General features: G+C 40.3%; 1 protein-coding gene across 1 annotated transcript in view; it reads right to left on the bottom strand.

Annotated features, from left to right (window-relative positions):
* SCYL2 (SCY1 like pseudokinase 2) overlaps positions 1–26,204 on the bottom strand; it is a 59,494-nt gene that overhangs the window by 30,633 nt on the left and 2,657 nt on the right. The window contains exons 2-8 of the mRNA XM_044981922.1: positions 23,153–23,357; positions 11,979–12,136; positions 7,871–8,015; positions 4,884–5,033; positions 3,728–3,949; positions 2,192–2,308; positions 1,462–1,587 (exon numbers count right to left, since the gene is read on the bottom strand). Of these exons, the coding sequence (XP_044837857.1) occupies positions 1,462–1,587; positions 2,192–2,308; positions 3,728–3,949; positions 4,884–5,033; positions 7,871–8,015; positions 11,979–12,136; positions 23,153–23,329 (1,095 nt within the window). The 5' untranslated portion in view covers positions 23,330–23,357. The remainder of the gene's footprint in view (positions 1–1,461; positions 1,588–2,191; positions 2,309–3,727; positions 3,950–4,883; positions 5,034–7,870; positions 8,016–11,978; positions 12,137–23,152; positions 23,358–26,204) is intronic.

The following is a 26,204-nucleotide window of genomic DNA, read 5'->3' as shown; positions in this document are numbered from 1 at the left end:
AAGCACCCTGGTGGGCCGGCCCGGTTTGTTTATCTGCCGCATTGGCAAGTTCGGCCGATCGTGGCTCCCACTGGCCGCGGTTCGCGGTCCCAGGCCAATGCGGGAGGCAGGAAACCGCGGCCAGAACATCCCTCGGCTCGCGCCGCTTCCTGCCTCCCGCATTGGCCTGGGACCGCGAACCGCGGCCAGTGGGAGCCGCGATCGGCCGAACTTGCCGACGCGGCAGATAAACAAACCAGGCCGGCCCGCCAGGGTGCTTACCCTGGCGAGCCGCGAGCCACCGGTTGCCGACCCCTGGACTAGATAAAGTTATTAGCATAAAATTCAGCTTTTGCAGGACTCCAAGGTTCATTAGCTTTGAAGCCTGTAATCCCAATACAAAAGAAAAGTGCTTCCTTCCTACAGCTGACCACCACCTCCAACCTTTGGTTCTACTTCTGCTTGCACGAATCTTGCAGACATACCTAGCCTGGATAAGCATATGATAAATGGCCACTGATGGTGATGATTCTAGAAAGCCTATTCATTGAGATGTATTTAATATTGATATACTACCACCAATGGAAATGGGGGGGAAATAAAAATTTAAGGCTGAATAGCTTCCCTGTGTCTTCCTGACTTCTCTTTCATAACTCTTGGAAACTTTGTCCAACTCTAAAATGTCACAAAAATAATTAATCAAAGGAGAAAACTGATAAGTAAAAAAACAAAACAAAAAACAAACAAAAAAAGACATTACTCAACATTAGATCTTCCTGCAGTAGGATTGTACTTGTATTTGTAAATAGTTCAAAAAGAAAGTTTAATTAAAGATGAAGAAATTTAATCACATGGGTCACAAATGTTATTCTATTATGTGATAAACAAGGATTTTTTCCTTCTTATTTTCTTTGGGACTACAAAAACTAAGATTAACAAAAAAGGGAAGGGGATGGGGCCAGTGTTATCATACCATCTGCCTGCCATACAGGAGAAGAAATTTTGACCGACAGTCTCTAGCTTTCCAGGCTGTCTGTGAGCACGAAAAGCACAATGGGCCAAGTGTCCTTGGGAAAGAAAGCTTTGCATCATTCAACAATAGAGAAGCACCGACTAGCTCTAAAAAAAAGAGTTCAGTCGGTCCAACTGCACTGGAAGGATGGGGACTACTTCACAGAGCCTTGAAAGATGGAGATTGTAAAGCAATGGGAAGGGGGAAACATAGGGCGGAAGAGATCTTCTGTTCCGAGCGGGATGAACCCAGAGGAACTCTTCAAGGAAAATTTCGCTACCATGAGAGTTCCAGGTTGCCATTTTTTCTCATCTCCAGGAGTATCAGCAGCTGCAGGGTATTCCCACATAAAACAAATTTGCTATACTTCATCTTCCTTACTATATTCTACTGCAGCCCAGTATAGAACAGAGGTGCACAGATGCCAATACTCTTCATTTAAAAATATTAAAACATAAAGGAAAACAAACCTTAGGCAGTTTTGGCAGAACCTTTGGTAGCCCTTTAAAAAACTGTGATTTCTGAAGATTATCCCTTTGGAATAAAGAATCAAAATATTGGAGTGTCATTGCCCCAACATCATCAAAGAATGGTATCTAAAAATAAAGGATAAAAAAGTGTGATCTTGGAGAGAAACCACCACCAATGCTATTGTAAATGTAACATGTAAAATAATCTAAATTTACCCTCTCAAATGCATTATAAATCAACAAAACTTTTATAGTTAAGTGGCTACATCTAATAAATAGAAAAGTACATTTTTACACAATAAGTAGTATTGTGACTGACAGGTAAACTTCATCATTAAAACAATTAACTGCTTGAGCCTAGCTTTTTAAAGGAAAACTGATAATATTTATATGGCTGATATGGTCTGTCTAACTTGGTTTATTTTATATGGAAGAGAATTATTTTTTGCATTACAAAAGCTCTAAGAATGAATACAAGTTTTAATAAAAGAGCAAGCTTACCAAGAAGTAATGTATACTTATTACTTCTACATTATTAGGCTACTTCCTAGACTACCCAGCCTCCCTGGGAATTTACAGCCCTGTTTTGATACATCAAGTGAATGTGACAGTCATAAAACAAAAGGAAAAGTAGTACCTTTAAGGACAACTAACAGAAAATAAGCATTTTTTTAAAAGTGCATGTTATTAGCCCTGTTTATTGCAGCTACGGTATTTTCTAGGCACTCACCTTGGTCATTTGATCTGCATCTGGTCTGACTGCAGGAGCTACATTTAATAGTAGTTTTACATGTTCGCGTACTTCCTCTGGTATATTCTGAAGTGTAGTGGAGCCTAAGCGACTCAGCTGTACAAATAATTCAAGGACATGATCCATGAATACAGAAAATTCTGCATACTCATTATTTTAAGACAATTGATTTGATGACTTTTTATTTCTACTTTAATTAGGCAAATTTTATTAAATGTAATTTTTATAAATGCAAGAATCTTAAGCTGTGGTCATTCCTATCTCTTATCTTACAGTGTCACTGCATGCTGGCACTAGTTTAAAACCTGAGTTTACTAAGGCCATGTCTACACGTACAGTGCTGCAGCGGCACAGCTATACTGATACAGCTGCACCACAGCAGTGTGTGTGGTGAAGACTCCCTATGCCGACAGGAGAGAGCTCTTCTGTCAGCATAATGAAACCATCTCTGCGAGCGGCAAAAGCTATGCTGTCAGGAGAAGCTCTCCCACTGATATAGCACCGTGCACACTAGCGCTTATGTTGGTGTAACATGTCACTCAGTGGGGTGGAATATTTATACCCCGGAGGTAGGTAAGCGGTAGTATAGACATAGCCTAGTTCTGTAGCGTTACGGAGCTCAACTATATGGCTCCCTGGCTCTTTAATAGTGCATTGTGATCTGTATGTCATGATAGAGCATTAAACGTGACTAAGGGCTTGTCTACCCTGGCAATTTGCAACACTAACTTTCTTGCTCAGTTTCAGTGCTGTAAAGCGCCAGTGTAAACAGTGCACCAGCGATGGGAGCTACGCCTCTCGTGGAGGTGGTTTTTTAGAGCACTGGGAGAGCTCTCTCCCAGTGCTCTGCCGTGACTATACAAGCTACATTAAAGTGCTGCCACGGCAGCGCTTTAGCGTTGCCACTGTAGACAAGCCCTAAAGAACATCAGTATAACTTAGCATCTCTTTTCTTCCTCCAGCAGACAAGAGGTGGAGAAAGAAAAGTTAATCTCTTTCTCTGAAGGTAAGTGAAGGAGGGCATCTTTCCAACTCAATTGTTGGGATGGGAGGGGAGGGAGGAGTCACCCACAATTTCTCACCTGTGGGTGATTTCATCACCTTTTATTTAAACTCAGCAATTCTCATATGGCTAACACAGTTGTTCATTGTCCTGTGGTTGATATTCTGTTTGCTCTACTCACAGTCAGAGTGGCACATCATATGTCTATCCCATATTAGCAGCATACGAAGGGAGACATAAGAAGCCCCATGTAGAATGTCAGCACTAGTAGTTTATTCAGGCATTTTGAATTATGCATCTATTTTTATTCCAAGTATTTTGTAAAGACTGATTTTAAAGAGGTAGCATGTATGATGTGACCTGTTATTGTAACTACAGTAGCTCTCGATGTTGTGTACTACACTGAGATATCCATTTCTTTTCTTTTTTAAAAGTAGCAATTGCTTTAAAAACTTGAGACATTTAAAAAGTGAAAATCAAATTCAGAACGTATTGCCAAGTATAGCAGATACCTGATCCAGCTGTCTACTGAAACTTTTATAAATATCTTTCTTGTTGACCTCAAAAATAGGTTTCCCTTTATTAAATACTGCATACGTGACAGCTCCTAAAGAGTACATGTCACTGGCAGTCTCGCAGCTCACTGAAAGGATGTATTCTGGTGCCAAATACTCAGGATTTGGAAGACACAAGGATGGCAAGTTTGGGTCCCATTCTTTACATAGGAACTTCAGCTGTAAGAACAACAGTGAAAGAAAATATAGTGGTTGAAGAATTTAAATTGAAATTACTCAATAAGCAGCAAACAGTCAAATTCACCATGAGTAAAACAACAGGGACAGAGTGAAGCAAAACTGACTAAGTGGCTATATAAGCTAAATGGGTATGCTTTGAATGTTGCAGATATCACACCAAGATGATTTAGAATTATGAAACTTGATGAACATTTCAAAGAATGCTTTACATATTTAGGCACAAATTCATCTTTGGAATAAAGAGCTAGAGAAAATATGCTACCCGTTTTACTTTAGGAAATTAAATGTATTTTTGGATAAGAATCATCAGTAATCCCAAGGACACTGCACAGGGAGGGTAGCCCTGTCCACTGGGCTGTTGTTGGTTCATCTTGGTGCCAAGACTGGTTGGTGACCTGCTGCTAGGGAAAAAGGTGGCGTCTTCCTGTACTGACCTACCAGTAGATGTATATGCTGTACTCTACACAAACTCCACATCCAGATACTAATTCCCTGAACTATTTAGTCCTTGTTAATCCACTCTTAAGTTTCTTTTGAGCAACAACTATCAAGCATGTAGTAGTTCTGCAACAAATGTGCATGGGGCTCAAGGATGAAATCACACTCGTTTTCAAAGTACAAGGAATTTTTCACTGACCACTATACTAGGATTAGAACCCAATCCCTAGTCTAAGGAGCCAGCTCAAACTCATTTTCAGTTGTAACCCAAGGCAGAATTTGAACCTAGACCTCCAGAAATAAAGGGTTGATGACCTATCATGTCATATAGCCTCCCCGCTATTTAAAAAAAAAAAAAAAAAAGGTGTAGAGAAATTAGTAGGTGATACAGCACTAGAATTAGTAGATCATGCAGCCTGCTTCAGACACTAACTGCATTTAAAGTAAAAAGCAGACAAAAATAAAACCTTATTACCTCTTGTTCAGATGGATTTGTTGACTGAATACAAAAATCAAATCCCATAATTTTCCATGCTCCACTTTTATTCAAAATTATATTTTCAGGAGTAATGTTTCCATGGACCATTTTCACACTGCTGTGCAGAAAGGACAAACCTTCAGAGACCTGTTAACAAGGAAAGATTATTTTTTGTAAATATTCTTTCAAGACACTTGCAAAAATATTTACATTAATTATCACGTGTCATTTGTCACAGCAAAGTCTCACTTCCCATGCTCAACTGGCATGTGTTAGTTAAGAAACCGTCAAGCCAACCTACCACAAGGGAAGAAAATATTTCAGACTAAAATCTTTGAAAAAATTAAACATGCATCAAGCAAACCAAATTCAGGTTGAGAACTTGCTCATGGAGTTACTAATGCCAAGTTAACCATCACAGGGCTTGAAAAACCCACTTGCCCAAGGATGACTAGAATGTTCACCAGAGGAGTTGGCTGAATGAGGAGCCACTGGCTCCTTCTCTAGAAGAGAAGGAACAAAAAAAGATGCAGAGCAGCATATGTGCTTGTGCTCCTTTAGCAGACGGGAAGGTGGGAACAAAATTGCCTATGCATAGCTAGTTTTTAAGGAGAAGAGGGGACAGAGCAGTTTGCTTTGTTCTTTTCACACACCTGTGTGGGGAGGAGGAGTGTGAAAGACCAGAGTGGTTGGAGGCTGCTTTAAAAAAAAAACAAAAAAAACCCCTAACAAACAGAATGGGAGGATGAAGCAAGGAGTAGTGACCCTCTGTGCCAGGGCTCATTGACAAGGGGAGAGGGAGATAGCAATAGAGTGCTCACAGACAGAAGGGCTCCTGAGCATCTATAAAGGTAGTAGCACAGGGGTGGGCAAACCTTTTGGCCTGAGGGCCACATCGGGGTTGTGAAACTGTATGGAGGGCCGGGCAGGGAAGGCTGTGCCTCCCCAAAAAGCCTGGCCCCCACAACCTATCCACCCCCTCCCACTTCCTGCTCCCTGACTGCCCCCCTCAGACTCCCGACCTATCTACCCTCCCGCTCCTTGTCCCCTGACCTCCCTCTGCCGGGACTCCCCCACCCCTAACCACCCCCCTGGAATCCCTTCCCCACACACACACTCTCCCTGTTCCCTGACTGCCCCGACCCTAAGCCACACCCTCACCCCCAAACAGGCCCCCCGGGACTCCCATGCCTATCCAACCCTCTTTTCCCCATTCCCTGACCCCCCCAACCTCTGCCCCAACCCCTATCCACACCTCCGCCCTCTGACAGCCCCCCCGGGACTCCCACTCCTATTCAATGCCCCCTGCTCCCTGTCCCCTGACTGCCCCCGGGAACCTCTGCCCCTTGCCCCGCTGGAGCCAGCCACTCCGCCCAGCAGGAGAGGCGGGCCAGAGTGCTGACGGCGCAACGCTCTGAAGCTGCAGGGAAGGGGGGAGAGCAGGGGAGGGGCCGGGGACTAGCCTCCCCAGCTGGGAGCTCAGGGGCCGGGCAGGACGGTCCCGCGGGCCGGATGTGGACCATAGGCTGTAGTTTGCCCACCTCTGCAGTAGCAGGAGCAGCATCAGGTTGGGGGATCATCTATTCACTTAAAGACAGAGCACTGATTGAATTATGTGGGTGGCAGTGGTATGACTGGGGAAAGAAAAAGGCAAATTTAAGTTTGCCACCCATTTCAAATTTATTTAAAAAAGACAAGAGGCCACAAAGCTAAGACTCACAGGAACTGACATTACTCTTAATTAAAAAGAAAGGCAGGGGGTGGGGGGCGGACTAGAAGGGAAATGGTGAAATGTGCAGTTCTAAATTCTCTAGTGAGATTGGGCAGAAACAGTAGCAATCCAGAGCATGCCATCAAGCATTCATCCTTTCCGCAACTCTGTTTATAAAAGGGTCTTCAGAGCATTGCAGACTCTCTCCTCATAATTATTTCATTTACTATATGCTCTTTTGAAGCTGGGACCTGCCGTACAGCAAAATATCCATGACTAGTGTTTGCTCCAGTTTCTTTGGTTCATCTCTTACCCCTTCTCAAATATTAATGCAGAGATGGCTCAAAAAATATTTTTTTTATGATCACCATCATTGGTGTTCAGATTACTTGTCAAACGTTATGGCCCACAGGTGATTTTTTTTTTTTAATTTCTATTTCAAAAGGGTAACTCCAGGCTGAAACCTTGTAGAATAGTATTTAACCTAAAATCAACTACTATAAAAATGTACAATCCCCTGAAAAACTGTATGTAATGGAACTGATAGCAAATCCTTGAATACCTCAGTGATAAGCAGCACCACTATAATGTAGTCTGTCCGGAACTAACACAGGGTTCTGTGCCCTCACCTCACCTTTCTCCTCCAAGAGATGGATTTACACTAAACAGTTCTCTCAAGGAGAAAAAAATAGACCAAATTTACCAAGGATGGCAAGAGGAAAAAACAGTATGTGGTTAAGGCATTGGATAGACCCAGACTTAGGCTATCTATGTTCTATTCTCAGCATCACCACAGACTTCCTGAGCAACCTGAAGCACGTTACTTAACTTCTTCATGCCCCAGATCCCTCTCTCTTACATAGGGAAAATAGTTCCCTCCTCAAAGGACTGTTGTAAGGATAGATTCATTAATCTATTTAAGGTGATCAGATACTATGGTGATGGCCATTATAGAAAAACCTATAAATAAATTTTAAAAAAATTAACACTAATATAACTGGGTTTATAGACTTAAATGGAGTTGAATGCACTTACATGAGTGTGATTTTTTTTAAAAATCTTATTAATCCTGAATGCTCTGATAGAAAGGTCTTGTGCTTTTAGATAAATAATTCCAGAATTCCTAAGCAAACTGTTACACACATGTTTATCTTTACCCACAATTACTCACATAGGTAAACATGTGCATAGCTGTTAGCACGATCAGGGCTTAAGTTTGTAAGCCAATACTAGACATATAGAAAAAAATATAAAGATAAAACCATTAACATACCTGAAGCAAGCCATATTTGGTTTCCACATCATAAAGTTTGTATTCCTTAATATCAGATGGTAAAGGAGAGGGTAGATTGTCCCAGTTGCCAAGAACATTAGCTAAACTTGCAAAGACTGGTTCTGTACAAAATGCCAGGCAATCTCTAAAAAGGGAAGAGGTATCCAATATATCCAGTAAATACATTTAATAAGCTCTTAGTCATGATTTTGAATGACAGAAAATAACTTTCACATGATATATCACCACAATAATCACTATTACTTAAACCATGCTGTATGTCAGCTTTTGAAGAATAGATCTCAAATATTTTAATTCTGTAACAAGATGTCTTAGAAGCACTATATAAGTCTGAAGGTGGTATTGGTCAGAGTAAGGCATTTACTACTCTGTATATAGTACTAAAAGCGTGCATAGTGTTTGGTAAAGAATACGAATATTTTCCCTGTACTGAGCCAACACAACAAGGGGAGTAAAGTAGGAATTCACGTACAAGTTGCAGGATCAGGCTTTTAGTTAGGACCAGGATTGATTAGATTCTGAGTAAAGCAGCCTTTGTGTACACCAGTCAGCCATAAACCAGAACATTAGGGTCAAAGCCCATGAGACAAAAGTCAGCACCAAACTAGAGCCTTGTTCATAGTGGAAGGCAGAGAAAATTACTGAAAATAAAAAATTCAGTAGAGCAGAGAACATGTGCTGACCAACAATTAATGAAGCAATTCTTGACTATTTAGTGGCACTACAAAGTATACAATTTTTTTTTATGGCAAAGGTGCTTGAGACACTCATCAGAACGACTGCAAAATAAACAGTGTTACTGCATCTTCCTTACTCTCTCCCTTCATCCCTCACCATGTCCCCATCTCCTCTTTCCCTCTGTGGTTTCACTTCTCCTCTAACATTGTGTTGTAATGTTCACGTACTATCCTCTCAATAAATTAGGTTGCTCCCTGTGACTATGCTCAAAACGGCTCTTCATTTCGCCTCTCCCTTAGTGGCTGTAAGAGGAGTACACATGTATGTGTACACAATTACAAGCCTTCCAGCTACTGTCAAGGAGCAGGGGATCATGGTGACTCTTAACTCTCCATATCAATCTCATGATGCCAGCAAGTTTGCTGTCCACACTGCCTCACAGGTAGAGGCTTCAGGTAGCATAGTCATACTGTTCTTAAGACCCCTGGAACAGCCTAGCAACTTAAGAACCGTGGGTTAAGTCTCAATTGTTCTAAAGTCTACAGGAAAAAGCTTTAGCTAGCTGGTAACACTTGAGCCTGTTGTGAGAAAGAACTAGCAGGTTATATATAAGAAAATACGAATACTGCCTCCACCTGAGCAAGGAAAATTGAAACGTAAGAAAACCAGTCAGAATATATTACTCAGGGTGATGAAGTCTCATGCAAGAAAAGAAACTAAGTATTTGTTGAGTCATTCAAAAATATCACAGGGAACACTATGTAGTAGGATAAAACCTAATGGATTGTACACATCAGAAGCCAACAAAATTGCTCTCTAAAGCACAATAAGGCCAAAGAAACAAAACTAATGAAACATGAAAGATCCTTGCTCATCACCTTCAAAGACTAAAAGTTATAGCTTCAGTTCTCCCTACCACTGCCTTTGTGAAGATGCAAGAATCCTAAAGCAGAATACAAGCATCAGAAAACCCAACTGAAGATGCTCAACCTTGGTGTTAGTTGGCTTCCAATTAAACCAATGCATAGTGGTTCCTCCTGACCCTGCACTTTTTTTTTTTAAATATAAAAAACAACGCCCTCTACAGAAACTCAGTTTTGTACTGACCCACTAGGTAAGACCAGAACAGGGGGATGACAAAGTCACTCAATCTTTTATTCCTATTCATCAACAAAAAACAGATTTAAGTGCCTGGTGATACTTAATACTGTTACAAAACATCAACTTTAGCAAAACTCAAACTTGTATAAACCAGGAAATACAGGAGTTAAGGTACATGCCCATGTAACCTTAACTCTACTCTCGTTGAGCAAAGACCTATAAGCCCATAGCACACATTCTTTCATTGTACTGAACAAGAGCTATCTATACCTGCCTTACACTCGAACACCTAGCTTACTCCACAGAAAACACCATATCTGCTAAATTTTACAACCTTTACTCATATGCACAGGATGCCACCTAATACTATCCTTTCCTCTTATCCTTCATCTCCCACCTAACTGATGACAATGGCCATAGTCAGAAGACACCTGGACCCTGCTACTGACACAATCCACACAATGCAGTGCTGAAATGAGGCATACCGAATCCCTCAGGGTACATAGGCACCTCTTTCCTTAGATCACAGTCAGGGGTCAGGCAAAGGGATTCACACACTTCCAGAAAGTCATGACTCCCACCCCAGATCTCCTATCATTATCACACCTCTGCCAAGCTGCGCCAACATTTAATACACCTACATCTACCCCTACTCTTGTACTCCCTGGCCACCATTTCAAGTTCACCTTCCCCTTCCTGTCCCATTAAGCCACTAGCACTTGGGAAGCCATTAGCATGTAATACGTTGATCCCTGCTGTCTGGTGACCTCTGAGGGTGCATATGTATCACAGGCAGCAGCTTACTGGAGGTATGCATGCTTCCTTGAATTATGTACCCTGTGCTGTACACTGAACCAGGCCCCATACTGCCACTATGAGCCACCACCTAGCTGGAGTCCCCATCTGCTTCAGCCAGTCTTCCCCAGCCATGCCTTTGACCCACCCAGTCTACCTCCCCTGCAAGTCAGCCTTCCCTCCCCTGCAAGATATGGCATATACCTTAACTTTGTATTTTCTGATTTTCAGAGGTTTAGATTTGTTACACCTTAAAATCACAGCACAGTCACAGCAGAGAAGGATGTGGGGCTGACAGGTCCCCCCTCCCCCCACCTTGGCACCCACCCCACATATCACCCTTCCCAGTGTTCCATCCCTCATCTCCATCTTCTCCCGTGACCTGAACCTCCCAACCCCTCTCCCCTACCCCAATTTATCCCCCACGCTGCAAGCCCAAGCCCCTTTCCCCCATTCCTTCTCTTTTCCTCTGCCCCCAACGCCACCTCCCAGCAAGCGTTTTCTTTTCAAAAACTGTCTGAGCACCTTCTGAATTTTCTGCTGTACTCAGATGACATTTCCCCAAAACAACAACAGACCTCTTTGACAAAGGCAGATTGTAGCAACGTGACTATATTTCATTTCCAGATTTCCACAAAGAATGGGTTCCAGATTAAAATGCCTAGGTGTTGCTCATATTCAATAGCCATAGCAGGTCCCATTCAGCCATCCAGATCATGTGAAAACTGGCTGACTAGTAACTCACTTGGGTACCATGCACATACACAAGATAATCAGTTTTGTGCATGAGTGTTAGGCTCAAGCCTGTAGAGATTAATTTTGTTAAACAACACTTTCAATACTGCTTCCCCAAAGGAGGCTACATCTCAGGAACGTTTTGATGAAAACAACCCCAAATTTATATCACTATCTCTACCCCAGCACCCCATGAGGCACACTAACTTCCCAGGGAAAGTGAGTAACTATGCAGATACTTACAAGAACTGACCTCAAACCGTAAAGTTTTCTCAACCTTAACTATCCGGGAGCTGGCACCTGCCTATAATTTTAACTTTTTTAAGCATGGGCAAGGTCTCCTGCTGTAGTTCAGGCAAAGAGAGTGGAAAAGGACTGGGGAAATGATGGTGGAAAAACATGGCTTCTACTTTGTAAAAATTCACAAATAATGCTAAAAAAAAACTAAACCAAACCCAAGAAAAGCTCTTTGCTTTGGCAGTTACCGTGACTTCAGCCCTCTTTCAAGTGAAGTATAATTGCGCAAAACAAGGTTTTAATGAATATTTTAGCAGTTGAAGTAAGTCACATACTGTATCTTCAACATCTGTGAATAATATCAGAAAAAGTGACCATTTGGGCAACAGTGCAACTAGAACACGGTGGCATATGACCTGTTTTTATTTATTTTGTCTAATTGCCAAATCCATATCTTTTATTATTCCACCACGTTTTTCCAAATGCTCCAGACCTCTATCTCCAGCAAAAAAACAATTCTTACAATTTTACTAAAATTTACCTGGATTCTTCTAATGGATGTTGGACAGTAACTAGTCGAGGATGTCGAAGCCTTGTTAGTTGTTGAACTCCTCGCTTTAAAGAATCAATAATCTGATCCTTTTCAAATTTCTGATATTTGTCTATTAACTTTTTATCAAAGACGAAAACAGCAACTTCCTAAAAATAAGCAACAAAACTCAGTCAGTACTACCTATGCCACACAGTAAAGTTAATATGATCCATCAAAGCAGAAAGTAGTTCATTATACATCCATAGCCAAATGCTAGACTAATTTATTTCAGTTACAATCAACATGATTTTTTTTAATCTCAATTCAAGAATATATTTTTCCTGAGCCAGTAAACTACTGCTACATACTTTATACAAAATAATGAATTGACTATTACCACAAGCTTGTGTTAATGGCATAGGCGCCGACTCCATGGGTGCTCTGAGGCTGGAGCACCCACAGGAAAAAAAAAAATGTTGAGTGCTGAGCACCTACCGGCAGCCCACCTATCAGAACCTTCCACTCCCCCCAGCACCTCCTACCCACCCGTGGCCCCACGGTTCAGCACCTTTCCCTCCCTCCCTGTGCCTCTTGTAGATCAGCTGTTTCGTGGCATCAGGAGGCACTGGGGGGGGAAGGGGGAAGGAGCGAGGGTGCAGCGCACTTGGGGGTGGAACTGGGCGGGAAGAGGCATGGTGGGGGCAGGGCAGGGGTGGATAGAAGCAGGGTGGGGGTGGGGTATTGGGGGAAGGGGTGGAGTGGGGGCAGGCCCTGGGCAGAGCCTGGGGAAGCACCCCCTGGCAGATTAGAAACTTGGCACCTATGGTTAATGGTACCAGCACTACTTATGCAATTACTAAGCAGCACATCTGAAGACAGCAACTGGCCTGATTTTAAATAAATGGGAGTTTTGGATACTCAGCACCTCAAAATCAGCTCAGGTATTGGTAATTTAAATAGTTTGAGAATACACTTATTTATCTAAACTCAGGGTTGAGAGTTCAATTCTTGAGGGGGGCCATTTAGGGAACTGGGGTAAAAATCTGTCTGGGGATTGGTCCTGCTTTGAACAGGGGGTTTGACTAGATGACCTCCTGAGGTCCCTTCCAACCCTGATAGTCTATGTTCTATTTGTTGGAATGATGCTTTCTGATATACATTTGTATTTTTTCTTGAGCACATTGTAGAGAATGGAAAGAATAAATTCTTTCCCTAAACAATATTTTCCTCAGTGTTTTTTTCCCCCTCAACTCTTTTTTAAAAAATTACTCAGAAGAGAAAATGCAAATTCTACTGATTTCAGAATGTTTTGCTGTATCTTAAAAATTAATTTGGGGGAGGACTACCTAATTTGGTAGGTCGTATTCAACAAAAAATTAAGGAGTCTGATAATATTCTTAGCAAAAATCCTAATTTAAGGGGAAATAAGGAGAACACGTTATCTCTGGAACTTTTCTTGTGTGATCACGTGGCCTGGACCTTGCTTCCAGTTGTGATGTATTCAGCAATTAAAAGGTGAGGGGGGTACTTAACCCTGAGCCTTTGCTTCCTGACTCCCAATGTCCAAATAAAATAAAAATTCATTAACTGAACTTCTATTTTATATATGTCTGCTCCTTGTACAGAAGGAAATATGTTCATAAAATATAAACTAATATAAAAGCTAGAATTTATATTATTTACCAATATTAATTTGTATCCAAAATGCTAGGTTTCAGCCCAAAGACAAGACAAGGAGGCAACTGTTGGTGTAAATTTGGGCACAAGTGCTATTTTAATGAATATGCATATTCAGCATGTCAGCCTGCTATGCAGCAGGAGGTCACACATGCAAACAGCACAATGCTAATAACAATTTTCACTATGTATATAGACAAAGCAAAAGCAGCAAAATGACCTTTGCAGAAAGTTATGTGAATAAATATTACATTTTATTTATCCATATGGAAGTTATTTATAATGGACCCACCCCAGGTCTGAGGCCTCAAAAAAACCAAACCAAACCAAAAACAGTTTATGCATAATTAAATACTGCAGTAAAGACTTATGTTGCCCCTCCCCCTCCCCTCCAGAAGGGTCAACTTTATTCCAAGGAACTGCAGTGGGAACACAAACTAACCTGAGTTTTAGTGATATTACAGTTCAAGCAATATGTCCTATACTTAAAATGGGAAATACTACTAGAATTGCTAATATTTCTAAAACAAGCATGAACATTTTAGGTGCATCCATTGTTCAGATTATTTCACGCAATCCATTGGGTGAAAGAGCATACAGTGTTGGTTATTTAAGATGAGATAGCCTTTTCCATCTTCCTCCTCCATCCAGCATGATTCTTTGAGATATCTAGTAAATTCATCTCAACAATCTGCCATTATGAGTGCCTGGAAACTGTTACCATTAAACAAGAAAATGCACTCTATATATAGTTCTTTCTAAAGAAAATTGAAACATAGTTGTTTGGTCCCATTACAGTTTCTTCTCTTCATGAAAAGTTCTTATGAAAAAAGTTAGTCAAGCTACAAGACAAAAATAGTGCTATATTTATTTACAAAACTGAGAGTAACATCTTGCAAAGGCTTACATAAGGGTTTAACATTATGGACTCCAAGTAGTCCCTCTGAAACCATGAAGTCTTATTTCTTTTAATACTAAAAGAAATTCAAGAATATCCTTGTCAACTGAAAATCTTTGTATGCTAGCCACTTCTCATCTGCTACAGTATAATTGTTTTTCTGACTAAATCTCCTTTCAGTTTACTTCCACTCAATCATGAAAGATAGCCCTCATTAGAAAACAGCCCTCAGTGTCACCAACGGCTCAGGATTTAAAGCATTTAAAGTAATTCACACATTGTTTGCCGCCTTCAATTTTTACATAGCAGAAGCCTTATATAACATATTAAATCAATACTATTAAATATTGATGCTATGATACCAGTCAAATTTGCCTAAAACTTCCTTTTTCAGAAGTTATTTTGTGTTTGCACTAGGATTTTTCATACCTGTAATTCCCTAACACATACAAGATCCACCTACAGTAATGACAGCAGAAACTGCAGTGTACATAGAGCTTACAAGGTTCTAATCACTGTCAGAAGGAGCAGTAAACACCCCCAAGCTCTGCCTAAACTGCAGATACCACCAGAAGAGTTTGCACACATCTGCTAAGAATTACAGATCCGTAGAAAAGACCTTAGTTACTTTCTGACTGCCTCTCATCTTTTAACCTCATAAAGCAAAGGGACAGAAAACAACTGTGTTCTTCTCTGGAATACAGTTCAATAGCTCAGTGTCATTCACAATGAAGACCAAAGACACTTGATTTTCTCATAGCTGATCAAAGCAATTAACCCCTTCGCAAAAGCGGTACAAGACATTCCTCTAAATCAGGGGTTCCCAAACTGTGGTATGCATACTTGAGACATCTCCCGGGGAAGTGGGGGAAGGGGGTGTTACACAGGAAAAAATGTGCAATGGTGGATTTTATTTTATTTATTGCATTTTTATAATAGGCTACTCAGGTGAAGTTTTAAACTCTATGGAAATTTGTTATATAAAATACAGTAGTTATTTTACTTCAAGATGTATCAATGAGAACACAGATACACAGAGACGCTGACTTATAGAGCCCCCTCACCTCCAATCATCATACAGCACAGGTTCAGTTACCCAGCAACTGTCCAGTCTAATTGAGCTCAGAACTTAGGGGTTGTTTTTTTCAGTTGTATATGTCACACTATAACTCTGTTTGTAAAAATGAAATATGGACAGGTTGTATTAAGAACACCACAATGTATAAGTGATGAGAAGGGCAAGGATATGTGGGCAGTTAGTAGATCTGGAATTATAATAGCAAGTTATTCATATAGTCCTTTTCGCAGACTCAAAATGAAAAGTTAAAAACCAACAGGTGCCTATCATCTTATATATTTGTAAAGTGCCTAACTTAAAGGATTATATCCTATACACATTCAGGGACAATTTCATCCACTACCAACATGCAGTAACCATTGGAAAGGAACCATGATTGCTATACAATAGTTCAGGGATAGGAAGTGAATGGTATATTTTATGCAGTTATAAAATTAGATAAACATGTAGGTAAGCAAAATATAACAGACTTCACTGAAATTTGGTCAGACACTGGGATAACATCAGCTAATCACAAAAGAAATTATAAACTGAATTTTATTTAATGGTCAGCCTAGGCCCCAAATAAAAATACAATTCTTTGTTTATTACTTTCTCTTCCTGTTATAAGAATTTCTGCATTGAGCAAAGGTGAATGGAAGACTTCAATTGGTTATTAAAAATTAAATGAGAAAATATAGGCAACAGGAAATTCAAGTTATGTCTATTATTTAAACATATACTTGACACCATGACACAGAGATGGATGCATTCCTTAAAAGAAGACTCTTCTCTTTAATATAAAATTATGTAATTCACAAAAACTTTCAGTGATTATGGCAGAGTTAAAAAGCAATGCCAATCTTCTTTCCAACCAGCAACAAATAAGAGGCCAGAGTGGGGAAAACAAATGGCTTCAGAAGTTTCCAAGGAGTTCAGATACATATTCCAGGCCCGTCATTCAAATAACTAAAATGTCTGTCTAATCTAGAATGCAAGCCATTAGAGAGAAGGTTTAGGTGCTTGGGAAAGGATATTTAAAGAAAGGAGACAAAATAAACCAACAAAGGGGATGATAATCCAGAAAGATGACCAGCTTTTACCAGAGAACCTTCAGAGAAAAAGAATTTACTGTCAAGCAAAACTGGCAATCTGTCTTTTATTCTTATAACCATATTAGGAAAAGTAATAAAGCAGCCTACAGTCTAGAAGTGAAGAAGCAAAGACAAAAACAACATACAATATAAGATGGATATGTTTTAAGTCCCCACAGAAAGACTCTAATGTAGTTGCCAAATATTTTATAAGGGTCATTTCAAGTTAAATCTCCCCGTGTAGTTGCATGATGACTTAATTTTTAAGAGACAAGCAGTATACAAGCAGTAAATAGAAAAACCCAGTCCAAGACATTAAAAAAATAATTTCTGAAATTTTTTTTTTTGGCTGCTGTATAACTGCTTCAAAAAATTCAGCTTCTACGCCAGATACTCTTCTTCTGGAAGATTTCACTGAAATTTGACAAGTAATTGTCTTGAAAATTGTTCAAGGTGTTTGTTGAGGACTTCACTTTAACAAATTGTAAATACTAGTGTTAAACATTTGTTTTTTCTTTTATGTTGATTTTTACCCAATATTTTTAAATATAAGTAAATACAATAAAATAAATAGGTGTGCCATTTTCCAGCACACAGCCAAGTGTGAACATATATAAGACGACTAGTGACTGACAACCTGGATCTCCACACAAACCAGTACAACATTTCTGGTTTCTTTTTTGCCTGTTTAATGATGCCTTTAACATTATCTGAGCATTAATACTTGGAATTAGTAACAACAAATGTGTTTTAAAAGGTAAAGTCCATAATATTTTGGGTATTCTCTGATTGCCAGAATAAGTCAATACTTGTTGCAGTTTTACATAATTTCTTTGCTGAAATGCTATAGAAAACATTTATCTTTATAGGACTTTACAGGGACATAAAAAAACCAAAACGCACATACAAAGGAGTTCTCTCCTAAACCAATAAGGAAGTTTCTTTACAATAATAAAACTATTACAGTTTTAGATCTGCAACTGTTGTTTCTACCATAGCATGGAGGCAAAGGCAATTGTGAATATTTTAAAGATTCATGGAGATAAAAAACCTGAACTTTATGGCATTTAGATTAAAATGCAAATTGAAAGCAAACCCCTTCATTACACAAAGTGGTATATAACCACATTAATTACAGTCTGCACATGAGCACAGCTTTGTTTATGTCTGGATGCACATTCAAGTGCTACATTTGTTTTTATTAGTTACTTAAAATGAAGCACTCTTTGTCCAGAGTTCTTTAAATTTCATAATGGAAATTGATTTTTCATATCAGCATTGGCACAATGACTCAAGCAAAGTCAACCCCCAAATATTCTAGTAGAGAAGAGGAAATGTTAGGCAAAAATATTTTGCTGAACCACAGGCCTCTAGAAAACACTTCCTTGCACAGACATATTAGTAAGCCCATAGGTGAACTGAAAATATTTTGAAAGAAAGAAAAGAAAATGTAGGATTATGTGACAAATGCACCAATAACCTAGGTAAGAATACAAGATTCTCCCTGCAATTGTAGCTCTGGGCTGCTGCAGGCCTTGCTGGGTCCTAGTTCAGGTCCAGGCACAGGCACCAGAACTGAGAGTAGGAAGCCTCTCTCTCCTGTGCTCTTAAGGATTCCCCTCCTGGTCTCAGGCAGTTTGGAGGAGGAAGCTGCTTGATTCGGATGCAGAGATTACAAGAGCAGGACCTACTGAGTAGACTGGGATGGGGGGGGGGGGAGAAAGGGGCAAGGGGATGGAGATGGTAGATTGAGACTAGAACCCTACTGAGAGGAATTTAAACTGGCTTGGCAAGTAGACTGGGACAAAGAGATGGGTGGATAAATGCTGAGAGTGGATGAGGAGCCCAGGGTGGAAAACGGACAGGAAGCCAGAGGGGATAGGGAACTTGGGGAGAGAGGAGTTGACTGGGGAGATAGACAATCAGATGGAGAGCTGGGAGGAGGGAAAATTAGGACTGGGCGGGCAATGTGCTGGAACTGGGAGGAGGAGTCCAGAGGGGTGAAAGTAGGGACTGATAGGGCAAGAAGACTGGAGTGGGGATGAGAAGCCTGTGGAAAGTGGGCCTGGCTCAGTGAAGAGAATGAGACAGGGAAGAGGAGCCTGGTGTGGGAAAGAGACAGGACTGGGAAATGGACAGGTTCGAAGGGATAGGGCAAAAGAGATGACACTTGGGAAATGGGCAGAAGAATCTGTGCCCACTGGAGCACACATCCCTCCTCCAAAGCCTGGAATGGAACCTAAGTCTCACCATTCTCTTATGCATGTGAAATCCAATGGCAAAGTGTTCTATCCCCCTCTAGACCAGTGGTCTCCCAACTTTTTTGATCGTGCACCCCATCAGTAAAAAAATGTGCTCTTCCTGCCGCACACCCCACTTTGGAGACCCCTGCTCTAGGGCCGCAAGCAGGTTTCAGGGAGTCTGTCAGCGGGGCCAGCAGAAAGCCGAAGCCCCACTGCATGGGCCTGAAGCCTGAGGCCCTGAGCCCCACCACCTGGGGCTAAAGCTGAAGCCTGACCAGCTTAGCTTCACGAGGCTCCCTGTGGCATGGAGCCCCAAGCAATTGGCCTGTTTGCTACCCCCTAATGCTGACCCTGACTTTTATATGCAGAAAATCAACTGTTGTGACACTGGTGAGCCATGGAGGTTTTATAGCATGCTGGGGGAGGGGGGGCACCTCAGAAAGACAAATGTTGAGAACCCCTGGTCTAGAGGTTCATCCACACAGAGGAGAGAACGACTCCTAGGGGAATTCTGTGCCATTGCGCACGCGCAGAAGTCATGTGCTACACACAATTTGTTTTCCTTAGCAGATAATGCATTTTGATGAGAAGTGCTGCAGTTACACCTTTCACTGACCAGGGGCCACTGTGGTGTCAGGACAGAGAGCAGACGATCCCTGGCGGGAGCAGCCCGAGCTGTGAATAGGGAAGAGAAAAGTCTGCGTTCCTCACAGCGCTCTGCCCATAGGGCCAAGTCAAGAGGCAAGGGATATGTGGGGTACATGGGGCTAAACGGGGATACATGGGGCTACCGGGGGGGCACACACGAATGGGAGTGAGGGTGCAGGCACACAAGAGGACGGGGGAGGAGGTGGCTGAGTGGGGGTGCAGAGCCAGATGGGGACAGTGGCAGATGTGTCTGACTCAGAGAGGCTAGGGTCAGCATGGGGAAGGCAATCGATCCCCTCATTCCCCCTGCTCAAAAACAAACAACACCAAAAACGTTCCATACTTCTATCAACCATACACAACCCTCCCAGTTCACACCCAGGCTCCTTCCCAGCAATTGCTTCCCTCTCCCTCAGCTCCTCCCTTACCCCAGACTCCCCCAAGCTTTTGCACTGCTTCTGAGGGGTGCAGGAAATACGTTTCTATATTGTAGTCTAAAGAATTATTACTCAAAGTTCTTTATTAATATACCTAGTAAGGAATCTATTTGTCAAAAAACGTTTCCTGAATCTTTTTTGTCGTCTGTATTGCTACAGACATACTTGCTGACTGGTATTTTGAAATAAATTACCAAAATAATTGAAACTGGCATGTTTATTTTGTGTTATTTTGACTAATAAAATATGCAGAATTTTAAAATATTGTGTGCAGACTTTTTAATTTTTTGGCACAGAATTCCCCCAGCAGTAAACTACTACTGCTATAAATTACTCCTTTTGCTCAAGTGGCAGAGATCTGTGTGGTGGAGCTAAAGGTCCCAACCCTGCTGACGACCCACATGACTGAATTTGTTCCTTCAGTTCGTTTTTTAAAAAACCGTGGAAATTACACATAAAACACTAAATTAAGGTTGCAAAGTCAAGCATTCAAAAGTTAGGAAATGTCAGAATTAAGACTGCCTATGAATATAAAGTGCTTCTAATTTGCCCCCATCCCCAAACTTATGCATGATAGCATGTTATCATGTAATTAAAGGCAGCGGTCTTGTGAGGAAAATATAGTATGTCATAATGTAATTAAAGAATGTATCACAACGCATATGCACATGGTGACCAGATTTCAGTTGTACAGGCAACCTTAATTCTGGCACTTCCTAACTTTTAAGTGCTTGACTTTGCAACTTTAATAATATTCTTTTAATCAATGTACTTTTTTGGGGAGTGTAATAGATATAATTTGGCAAATCATTCCATTCAGTAACTGAACACATACCCAGCATTTGACTACATGATGCGCTACTCAGATTTTCTGGAACCTCAATTAAAGAGAATTCTCTACTTAAGTCACAGGTTAGTATTCCAATAGTCATCTGTTCTTTTTCCAAAAAGAGATGCCCCATTCTCCCATTCTTTCACAAGTCTTTTTTAAAGTAGGAGTCTCTTTTAAATTACATTTCCTTCCAGGTTGTTTTAGTAATAGCCTCATTCAACTGTGATTATTCTGAAACTCATCTCCCTTCCTCACTTGACTTGTTAAATAAATCAATAAATAAATGTTGATTCCAACAAGATTGTGAGAACTAACGGATTCTCTGAACAAGGAACAGAAACTAAGTGTAGCAGGGATTCTAGTGCCCAGATGATTATCTCCTTACACATTTTGCTAACCCTTGAGATGGACGAGGTGGTTTGGTAAGAAAGTTCTCTCAAGTGCCCCCATCCCTATCTGTGCCTTCCTAACTGCATTTTAAGAAGAGGGGAGGGAGGGAACTAGTGCTTCCTTAGGCCAGGAAAAAATATATATATATAAAAAGATGTTCAAGGCAATATGGAGTAAGTAAACAACAAATCTCAAGATGGGCTGAACAACAACAAAAAAATAAAAATGCTGGGGCCTAAATAATTTTTACATATTATATATATAAAATGTGTGTGTGTGTCAGCTACATAGGACGATTCATAATACATATACACAAATATTCATACATGCATATCTATATTATCTCACACATTTATTTGTGTAAACCAGACAGCAAGCAAGCAAAAACCTGATAATCAAATATTAGACTATAAACATCCTTGTAAACCAGGACAGACAGTAGATCCAGGAGGGCAGTAACAAGTTTCCTTCACTTAGAGTTTCAGAGTAGCAGCCGTGTTAGCCTGTATCCGCAAAAAGAACAGGAGTACTTGTGGCACCTTAGAGACTAACAAATTTATTTGAGCATAAGCTTTCGTGGGCTAGTGGAATGCTAATACTACTGACAAAAAAAATTGGAGCTATTTGAAACAGGACACTCATATATCATTTTGGGGAAGTTAGTGATGTCACTGGCACAGATGATAAACAGCCACTCACAAGTTGCCAGAAGGGTGGACTGGCAGAACAAAGGAATAAAATAAATTACTAATGAACAGATAGCATGCAATATAATAACCACAATATATCTTGCAATTCGCTGTATATCTTAGCAATGTTCAGAAGGAGTCTACCAAAGAGTATAACTCCTCACAAACATCTGGAAAAAGACATCCTTCAAGAAATTATTCTTATATGAAAATAATTATTGGAAGCCCTTTCACATACAAAATACTTACCACACTGATTAGTTTTGTTTTGCAGCATCAGACTGATGCTGACGTGATGACTGGCCAAAAAATGGACTAATGATAATCATGTGACTATTAGTCAAATACAACTAATCATCACACAATAAAATGCTGACTCCTTGTAACATGGAACTGGCAGTGTACTTTTAGCCTTATCAGTGACAAAACAGTTTGCAGAAACATTAGTCAGGGTTTGCTTTACCACTTTTGGAGCCAAATCACGCAGACTCTACTGTCAGAAGACCCAATCAAGACTTGAAAAATGTACCTAAGCTTAATTCCCTGTCTGGAGTGGCTTATTAACCAGGTGAAAGATACCCATGGTGCCATAGCTCATGTCCCCACAGCCATACCCATACTGCCTTTCTCCATGCCCCCCACAGCCGCATCCATTGCAACTGAAAGAAACAGAAGAGTTATCCCATCTATTAAGCACTGTTTCCAGTCCGTTTTTACATTATTTAAAAATATATATATATATCGGCTTACAAGGCAGCTGTGGGGGTGTGGCGAGACTTGGACCCATTCTGGGCACCACCAAAAATTATACAAACCTGCCGCCTCTGAGTGAATATAGTGTTTACGGGAATGAGGGGTTAACAGCAATGACCTGAAACAGGCATGGTGACGGCAGTTAGCATGAGGCCATCCCCAGCATACTTTTGGTCAACATACTTCATGTCTAACATTTCTTACTGCTCAATTTCTGCATATCTATTGAACCAGAAATTAAACTGTACCAGTCTGTTGTGATTAAATGAGCAGCGGGAACCTTAAATTAATTAACACATTTGGATACCTTTTCTGTCTTCGTTTGACTTCACAAATTATAACGCTAGGAACAAAATGTTTACCGAACAAAATGTTCTTCTAAACCTTTCCTAACAAAACATGCAATTGTTATCATTCCTCAAGTATGATTTTAATGTAACCACAGGCCTTCACCTGAGATCTCACCTGTTTTGTTGACTTTTTAGTTCCATTAAAGATCTTCCAAGCAAGCCCATTGCCACCACTGGCAATATGTCGGCCAACATCAAATTCCCTGGTAACAGGATTTCCCATGACCGCACTGGTGACATCAGCTGTTACCTTTGTAACGGTACTTTTCAACTTATTCAGCATGGACTCCATTGTCCCAACTATATGCTATCACGTTAGCCTACAAACGTGAAGGGGAAAAAAAATCACAATTCTTTCAATTTCTGTTAATGGAAGGTACTGAAAATGGTTAGTTTACATTAGTTCATATTATTAAAAACACAGAACACAAAGCCAGCTATGGGAAATCTATATTTTAAAAGGGAAGAGTAAAGTTTTATTTTTTTCTTAAAAGAGTAAACCTGCCTAAGATCTCAAATCATCAGCAGTATAAAAGTATATTTAGACTGAAGACATTTTAAAAATGAGTCCTCGCTCTCTCACTGTACCTGCCAAAACCCACACTCAAAATTCAGTGTTTTACCTAAAATAACTGCTGCTGTTACTAACCTTTTCGGTTCTGATGTGTTAATGAGTTCATCAGCTGCTGCAGGGAAAGTGGAGAAACTGCTTTTTCTATGCTTTGCTTTAGAATTAGTGCTTCTACATGGTTATTCAATTTAAGAGATGCAAGTCTGGTTTCCAATAAAGTTCATTTTCACCTGTACTATATTACTGTACTATAATTTCCTCACTTAACTGAGGTAGTTAATACAAACAACTGCTGCCAGAGCCACCAAGAAAGCACTACTGTCCAGCAGCTCAAACCATTAACACGAATATCTTTCTGCTGCTGAGTGTACTATTAGAGGAATAGGACAAGAAACTCATACTGAAACAGGGAGAGAGACATACACACGTCTTGTTCCCTACCTGCAGTAAGAAATGAGGTAAAGATGGAACACAAGGAGAAATTAATTGCTAGTAACAGTTAACATACATAGAACACCCAAAAACAAACACTAAATCAGGGGTAGGCAACCTATGGCACGCGTGTCGAAGGCGGCACGCGAGCTGATTTTCAGTGGCACTCACACTGCCTGGGTCCTGGCCACCGGTCCAGGGGGCTCTGCATTTTAATTTAATTTTAAATTAAACTTCTTAAACATTTAAAAAACCTTATTTACTTTACATACAACAATAGCTTAGTTATATATATTAGACTTATAGAAAGAGACCTTCTAAAAACGTTAAAATGTATTACTAGCACGTGAAAACTTAAATAAATGAAGACTCGGCACACCACTTCTGAAAGGCTGCCGAACCCTGCTCTAAATTAAGACAGTCTCCAACTTCATCTCAAAGAGAGTGTATGGAGGAATATTCATTTCTCCACCAGACAAAGGTGAAACAAACTTGAAAAATAGCGTGCAGACATATTGTTTAAATTTATAGCCTTATCGATCATGTACCTAGGTCACCACAATATTATTCTTACAATAACTAAGTCATTACCTTCTGGCCAACTAGCCTCATAAGGTGGTTTAGTATATTTAGTTCCTACCATCTTCTTTGACATTTAAGACATATTTACATGGATTCGGAGTATCATTTCACCCACCACTCTAAAGAGTACCACTGTGTTTTCCAAATGGAAGAGAGGATATTTTGGGGGTGATACAGCCAATGTTTTCAAAATTATGGAAAACAAGTGATAGAAATAAGCGGGGGACACAATATCTAACTAGGATTAAATTGAAAATTGGAGCTGTTTTATGCAGTTACATTTCATTTCAATCACCTGCAGGTAAGTGAGTTTAAGTAATTTGTTTTCAGAGGTTAGAATTGTGAATGAGGGTACTGTGGGAAAAAACCAACAAAAAACCACCCACACACATCTGGATGACAATACTCCCTATAAAATTCTTATAAATGTATTGTTAAATATATTTATTATTAAAATATATTGTTATATTTGTAATACCTTTCAGTTTTTTAATTTCTGCTGAATACTTCACCCCACTTGTGCTGGTTGGAGAAAACATGTTGTAGAAAGGAAGGGAGTTGCCTACTTAGGTTTCAGTCCTATAAACATTAAGCTTTAAGTTCCTGAGTGTCCCCTGTGGCTTCAATGGGACTAACCACATGCATGAAGTTAGGCATGTGTGTAAGCATTTGCAGGACCAGAGCCTTAATTACTTAGGTATGAAGAGTTAACTATTGGTAAATACATTTCATCTGAAGCAACTGAACTTCATGATATGGAACCACGCCAACAAAACAGAAATTTCTTGTTCAACCAGCTACTAAACAGGAATAGAGAGACCAAGGGATGAGGCAGACAATTATTTCACAGTAATTATGTACTAAACTGTCAAGTATTCATGCTCTGTTGGAGGGGTTAGTGAAAATAAGCTAGAGAAATTTACTTATATATACACACACACACACACACCCACACACCCTTTGTGTATTGAGTTAAGGTAAGATGTTATATAAATTGTAGTTGTGTGTCAGCCAAGATAAAGACTGATTTCTTGTATCTAAACTCCCCAACCTAAGGAAAAGCAGTTGCCTACCCGATAAGTATGGAAAAACTCCATGCCTCATAGATCATAGGACAGCTTGAAATAAAGAGATGCTGGTATCTGTAGTCCTTCAGGACCTTATTCTACAGCCATTCTGCATGGGTGCTCCGCATGCAAAAGGACTACATAATCAGGCCCCAAGCAGATACCAAGATAAAAATATATAGTACTGTATTTGATTTCCTGATATTGCTTTTTCTGTAACTGAAGACTTCATTCAGATAGGCAGAAACAATATATTCCAGTTTAATCCCTTCTAAGTGTCTCCATTTCTGAAATGCCTTTTCAAGTAAATTTGGGCCCAAACATGCAAGGTCCTGAGCGCAGTCTATCCCCACTGGGATCAACAGGGTGGCAGTGCTCAATACCCCACAGAACTTAGCCCTTTACTAGTACAGAAATATGGTAAGAGCTATACTGGTAACTTTTTAGCTGCACCCTGTTGGATTCTCACTGTGGAAGGACAGCATATAGGACTCCCATGTTTACTGGTCTTGGCT

Source organism: Mauremys mutica, chromosome 1 (assembly GCF_020497125.1).
Source record: "Mauremys mutica isolate MM-2020 ecotype Southern chromosome 1, ASM2049712v1, whole genome shotgun sequence".
Lineage (NCBI taxonomy): Eukaryota > Metazoa > Chordata > Testudines > Geoemydidae > Mauremys > Mauremys mutica.
The sequence above is the reverse complement of the archived record's forward strand: the minus strand, read 5'-3'. Positions and strand labels throughout refer to the sequence as shown.